Raw genomic sequence first — 6,085 nt, 5'->3', positions numbered from 1 at the left:
AGAGTGCCTCTTTGCTCTTAAAATGTTCATAGCAAGATCTTATTCTTGTATTGTATCATCATTAATCACCTAGTTGATTAGCTTCTTTGATGTCGATCTTCAATCCATGTGCCACCTGGCCCTCAGTGATTTCAGGGTTGTGTAAAAAACATGTGGATACTTGCATAAAGCATCACTAGATTGACATAAAACGGTATAAACAACAATTCTGTAATTTAATAAATCAAAACGCAGAGCACCCAAAAACCGTCACTTGGTGAGCTACAACACTTGCACCTCATTGTAATTGTTTTTGAATCATTAGGCAGGACCATACTACATTATCATCATATAAAGAAGGGAAATATGTCATCCAACGTTGAGAAAAGACTCATTTATATCATCCATTAAAAATTTGGATCATCCATGTTATTTCCGTTTGAGAATCTGTCACTATAACAACCATTTGTTATGGGTGTCGTGAGTCCACTCGATTAATATTTATTGTCATTCAAATATAGTATCTTTTACTTACAAAATAACAAACATTGTGAGCACCAGGGATATGCAGCACCTTCAAGTAAGTACCACCAAATATAACTTTGTTGACAGAAGAAATTTTCAAAACTCAATTCCATAATGCAGAGTAAACATGATATACTAGATGAAAATCAGTGCATACATGCACGAACTTTAGAAAAGAAATAGTTCTCAGACTGTTCATAAATAATGAGTGCAAAATACACAATAAATACAGACCAAATTGCACAGCCCTTTAAGCTATTATTAAGTAGAAAAAAATGAATTCCTACTTCTACAAACAATACATAACACCAGTAAATTGAAGTGGCAGCTGTGGTGTCATAAATGACAGTACACATAATAGATACTTTTTGACTTTAGGCTACAGCTGTCTTGATCTTCTGAAGTCTCACATACAGTGCGGCAAGAATGGAGTCAACTTCACTCAGCTCTAGACTGCCCAGCTCGGGAAGACAAGATAATGCCAACAATAAGACCATAAAGAGCCAAGGCTTCAGCGAAAATGAGAATGAGGATCATCCCAACAAAAAGCTTGGGTTGTTGTGCATTAGCCCTAGAAAATGATTGTTGTTCAGTACACAAATAGGAATCATTTATAAAGCTACGATCAGCTTGACAACATAAACACAAAATAAGTCATCCCAACCAAAGTGGATAGATTGGATCAATCCTAAGCTGAATATGTAATAACTAGCCAGCAACAGACATTAGATTGAGTGTTTGGCTGTTACATGCCATGCATAGTTTAGGCAAAGTCATATAGACTTGAGAATAAAAGGTTAAGAATCCTTGTATGTTTTTTTCCTAATATGTAATAGATATTACCATAAGCTGGGAACAATAACTAAGCATGAAGAGTTGACGAGTGGTAAAAGATATGGAGAGAAGGAATCCTATGGCAGAGCAATGAATGAAAGGCACCCATTCTGTTAAATATACCCCTACTATATTTCGACCATATTAACTGCAAACATGCACCTTCATCTGGGACAGTTTGCTCTGCAAGTCAACACCTTAGACCACAAAAATTGCAAGATTCGAAAAAAACCATTGAGCCTTAACTAACCACTGGGATTGAAATGCAAGAATGTTATTTTCTTTTTTATTCACTTCTCACTTTCTTAGGAGAAATGCTCCTACAAGACTTCAGGTCTCTCTTTAATTTTATCTCATATAAGTTTCTTTTTCAGGAATACAACAGCAAACCCAGTATAGCCCCAAAAGCGGGGTTTACTTTTCAGGGATGTTACAAAATAATCAATCAACAGGTTATGTTAACAGCTATCTGCTATCCACCGACTGATGCAGGATGAGACTAGTGCTTATCTTTGTTTTTCAACTAAATGGGAAAACTAAATCCAGACGGACTGGAAAAGGTCAATGAATTTTAACAGCAGCTTGAAACTGCAAGAAAAAGAAAAGAAATAACAGCAAAAATTGTCCCTAAATTTATTTTGTAAGAAGAGGGAAAAGCAGAACAGAATAATCATAAATAACACTCCTACAAGTCCTGGCAATCATAGAAAATGAAGATGTTGTTTTTTTGACAACTTTGAGATTCTAAAAAGTAGAAATTGTCACATGTTACTTTTAAGTAGTATATATTTGAAAGGGGAGCAAAAAAGAAGAATGGTGTTTTTACATACAAAGCATACACCCGCACTTTAAAACCGACGAAAAGATAGTATACATCTTTCGAGAAAAAAAAGATTGTTATTGACCTAAGCCAAACAAGAAAAGGCATTCTTCCAATAGCGATCACTAAGTTCTCCCAAGCAATAAAATACAAATGCAAGTCCGTCAAGAGTGCATGAGATTAAATTGCCACACAATATACCTTTTGACAAGTTATAGTAAATTAAGATGCATTACAGTCTCAACTAATGAACAAACATTTGCACCCAAGGGTGTGGCTTAATGGTCAATGAAGTGGTTGAGAATCCTGAGGTCTCAAGTTCAAAATTCAGAAACTCAGTGGGATCAAAAACACTAGGTGATTCTTCCTATTTGTCCTAGCCTTGGTGGATAAAGTCTAAGTTGCTCGGACTCTTCATTATTGGTGATGCATCCGTGTTGACACGACATGGGTGTGGGTGTGGGATCCGTGTCCAATTTAGTCAACCAATTTTGGGTACTTTGACCAAAATCTTGGGGGAAAGTCTTGACATTTTTAATGATTTTTGTAATCAATACAAAAGCTAAGGTGAAATTGAAGAAAAAAAATATTTTATATATAGAAATTTCTATGTCCCTCCTTTTCCTTTAATCTCCTTCTAGGATTCTCCTCGAGTTCCCTATATTTCATAATTTAGGTTTTATAACTCATTTTTAGGCAAATCCCCGCACCCTTATCCATACATGGATCCATATCTCTGATTCTTAGAAATTAGATAATGAAAGATCCGACCTCTAGATCACACCCGTATCGAACACATGCACCCGAGTCCAAGCAACTTGGGATAAAGTTATTTGGTACCTATTTTTGGTGGGAGGTGGCATGTATCCAGAGGAATTAGTCGAGGTGCACGAAAGTTGGCCCGGACACCAAGGTCATCAAAAAAAACTTATGGACAAACATTTCATTTGAAAATGTTGTTTTATCACCTTATAGTCATGGTAATGTTGAACTTGCAAAACCAATATAACTTTGCTCTACACTTGAAAACTAAAAAATATCCTGTGGAAGACAAATGTTCCCACTATCAAAGGATAATGGTACGCAATGTTAACTAAATATTTAATAACTAAGCAATAACAAACTGCACATATTCCAATTCATGTGGTACTATTTCCTTAATAGATCATTCCAAAAAGAATGTGATGCCTTTCAATAATTGGAAACAATTCAATTTTGAATTTCTCATATGATCCTTAATGGCATGATATAACCACAAAATGGTCATGGCAGGTATAAAACCAAAAGTTCCAAGTCTTCCGTCTTTCTTGAACTTCATGATGAATCAAACTCTACCACATAAATTGGAACAGAGAAAGTAAAATAAAAAATTGCAAATGTTTATTAGAATTTTTAATTCTGCTCATTCCTACTTTTCAAGAACTAGTGAAAGGAATACAACTTGTCAACCTTTCTCATAGTTACAATTTCATAGGACTCAGATTGTTTCAACTTTGAAACTTAGAGACAATGGGTCCTCCACCTTAAAACAAGATTTGGTTCAATAGTTAGGTTTTGAACTCGTGATACATGCCTATGATAAAAATATGGAAAACTTTCTAATAGTTATATTACTCTCTCCATTTCAATTTGTTTGGCCTACTTCTCTCCATTTCAATTTGTTTAACCTACTTTCCTTTTTAGTTTGTTTAAATAAAATACTCTTTCCTTTTTTTAGTAACTCTTTAATTCAAGTTTCCACATGGAATGTTTAAGATCACAAAATTAATGAAAATTTTGGTACATTTGACATATCTTAATTTTATACCAGAAGATTCAAAAAAAAATATTTTTTTAAACATATTGACTACTAGATGACACCCTTGGGGTGCAATAATTATATTATTACTGCATATTTTGTATTTACTTGCTCTTCACAAATAAAAACAAATTGCTTCCATGCTAGTTGGAGTTGGTAGTATACTCGGTTACTCACGTGGTAAGCACCCTCCACCTTCAACCCTAAGGTTGTGGGTTCGAGTCACCAATGGAGCAAACAATATACTCCTCACTATAAATCATCATTTAAACATGTCTTAATCCATAACATAAAATTTTAGGTTCTCAAGCACAATAAACAAACTATAATGTTAACTTTCTTATTCAGAATTATTGTCTGATATACATTATCAACACAGCGTTTAGTTGTTGCGTTATACGGAAGGGGATCTGAAATTAAGATGGTGAACTGAAGAATTAAATTGAACCTTAATTAAAATTACCAAGCAACTATGTTTTCTATCTGAACTCTTTATTTTATTAATATGAAAAGTTCCCTGAAGATCTGGTGCAATTTTCACAAATCATAACATTGCGAAAACACATACCAAAGCATCTCGATTTCATTCTACTAGATCAACTCTCATTGGAACTCTAGTTCCGACTGCTAAAAATTTTCTTCTTTTTTTTTTGTAAAAATGTTCGACAACTAAAAGTTTATCCTCTCCATGTTACCAAATGACAAACGGTACAAAGACCATTTATCTATTTGTTCAAACAGCATAACAATAAAAATCAATGTGGCGGAGTTCTTCGTATATGATTTTTCACATTCTAACAATTCAACTAACATTCAACAGGCACTAGCAAGCAAAGAAAGAAAAGGACAAGGAACCAATAAAAAAATCAAGGAATCAATACCTAACACCAGCATCTCCAACAATACCAATAGCCATTCCAGCAGAAAGACCAGCAAGACCACAAGCAAGTCCAGATGAGAGATGAGCATAGCCATCAAATAGGTAATATGACTTTGTTTTGGGGTTAATCCCAGTACTGATGATCACAGCAATAATCAAGCCATAAATACCTAACACACCAGCCATAACCACTGGAACAATTGATTTCATCACCAACTCCGGTCTCATCACTCCCATTGACGCTACTCCAACACCACTCTTTGCTGTTCCATAAGCTGCCCCCATACCTATGAATCATTTAAAATAAAATTAGATTTGTGATCAGTTGCAAATAAGCATAAGACGAGCTCAGGCGATTTGCATAGGATGTGCTCGTATCTCCAGCAAAGACAGATCCAATATTTAAAGCTTATAGATGCACAATCTCATTGTCTTAGATGGTCATAACAGGAAAATGATATAATTTTCAATACTGTTCAGCTCCATATAACAAAAGCAACAAATTGAATTAATAGTAATAATAAAGCAACACTAGCAAATTACAATAAGGAATTAAATATGATCAAAGGCCGATCGGAGATTTCAAGCTGGTGGATGCAAAGAACCAGCAGAAGTGCTAACATTATTCAAACAATTTCAAGTAAATATAGTTCACTAGAAGACGATCTGCTGCCATAGACTCTGCAGATCTAAGATAGAACTTACATGAGAAGACGAGGGCAGCGGCGGCACCAAGGAAGCCGAAGAAAGGAGCAGTTTCATCTCCGGCGAAGCTCGACATTGTGGTTAAGATTTGGATCTGAGAATTTTGAGTTTTGTAGATGAATAGATTTTTTTTCTCCTCCCTCACGAGTCACGATGTGTGGTCAATTGGTGTAAGCGACAAAATGATATAAATAGTCCCTTCAATTAATTCTTTAACTATTTAAAAACTTATCATAAGTTTTGGCTTCTTAACTGCTCTCTCACTTCTCTATTTACTTGTTTATATTTCATTTTTTTTTTTTAGATATTTCTATTTACTTGTTCATTTTACAAATTAAGAAAAAATAAAAAAAATTCCTATTATATCCTCATTTAAACTTCTTGAAAATTTCTAAGTTTTAATTCATCCTTTTTGAAATCATATTTAATAAAGATAGAATTGTAACTTCAGTATGTTAATTATTGTTATCTTAATATGTGTGTCTTTAATAAAGTGGACAATTAAATAGGGACAGAGGAAGCATTTATTTATCAATTTTAGTTT

At 34.1% G+C, this 6,085-nt stretch overlaps 1 protein-coding gene across 1 annotated transcript; it reads right to left on the bottom strand.

The window, feature by feature from the left end:
* Positions 1-637: 637 nt before the first annotated feature.
* On the bottom strand, positions 638-5,720 carry LOC107002685 (V-type proton ATPase 16 kDa proteolipid subunit-like). The gene is made up of 3 exons (XM_015200817.2): positions 5,542-5,720; positions 4,838-5,123; positions 638-1,075 (listed from the first exon to the last, which is right to left on the bottom strand). The coding sequence occupies exons 1-3, from the start codon at positions 5,615-5,617 to the stop codon at positions 943-945; spliced, it is 495 nt and encodes a 164-aa protein (XP_015056303.1). The 5' UTR covers positions 5,618-5,720; the 3' UTR covers positions 638-942.
* Positions 5,721-6,085: the final 365 nt, after the last annotated feature.

Source organism: Solanum pennellii, chromosome 10 (assembly GCF_001406875.1).
Source record: "Solanum pennellii chromosome 10, SPENNV200".
Lineage (NCBI taxonomy): Eukaryota > Viridiplantae > Streptophyta > Magnoliopsida > Solanales > Solanaceae > Solanum > Solanum pennellii.
This window is presented reverse-complemented; position numbering and strand designations above follow the sequence as displayed.

What these genes read in the sequence shown, in the direction of transcription:
- LOC107002685 (XM_015200817.2), bottom strand. Translation starts at nt 5,617, where the DNA reads ATGTCGAGCTTCGCCGGAGATGAAACTGCTCCTTTCTTCGGCTTCCTT. An exon ending in CGCTGCCCTCGTCTTCTCAT is followed by an intron (nt 5,124 to 5,541) that starts GTAAGTTCTATC and finishes AATGATTCATAG; the next exon opens with GTATGGGGGCAGCTTATGGA. An exon ending in GTTGGAGATGCTGGTGTTAG is followed by an intron (nt 1,076 to 4,837) that starts GTATTGATTCCT and finishes ATCATTTTCTAG; the next exon opens with GGCTAATGCACAACAACCCA.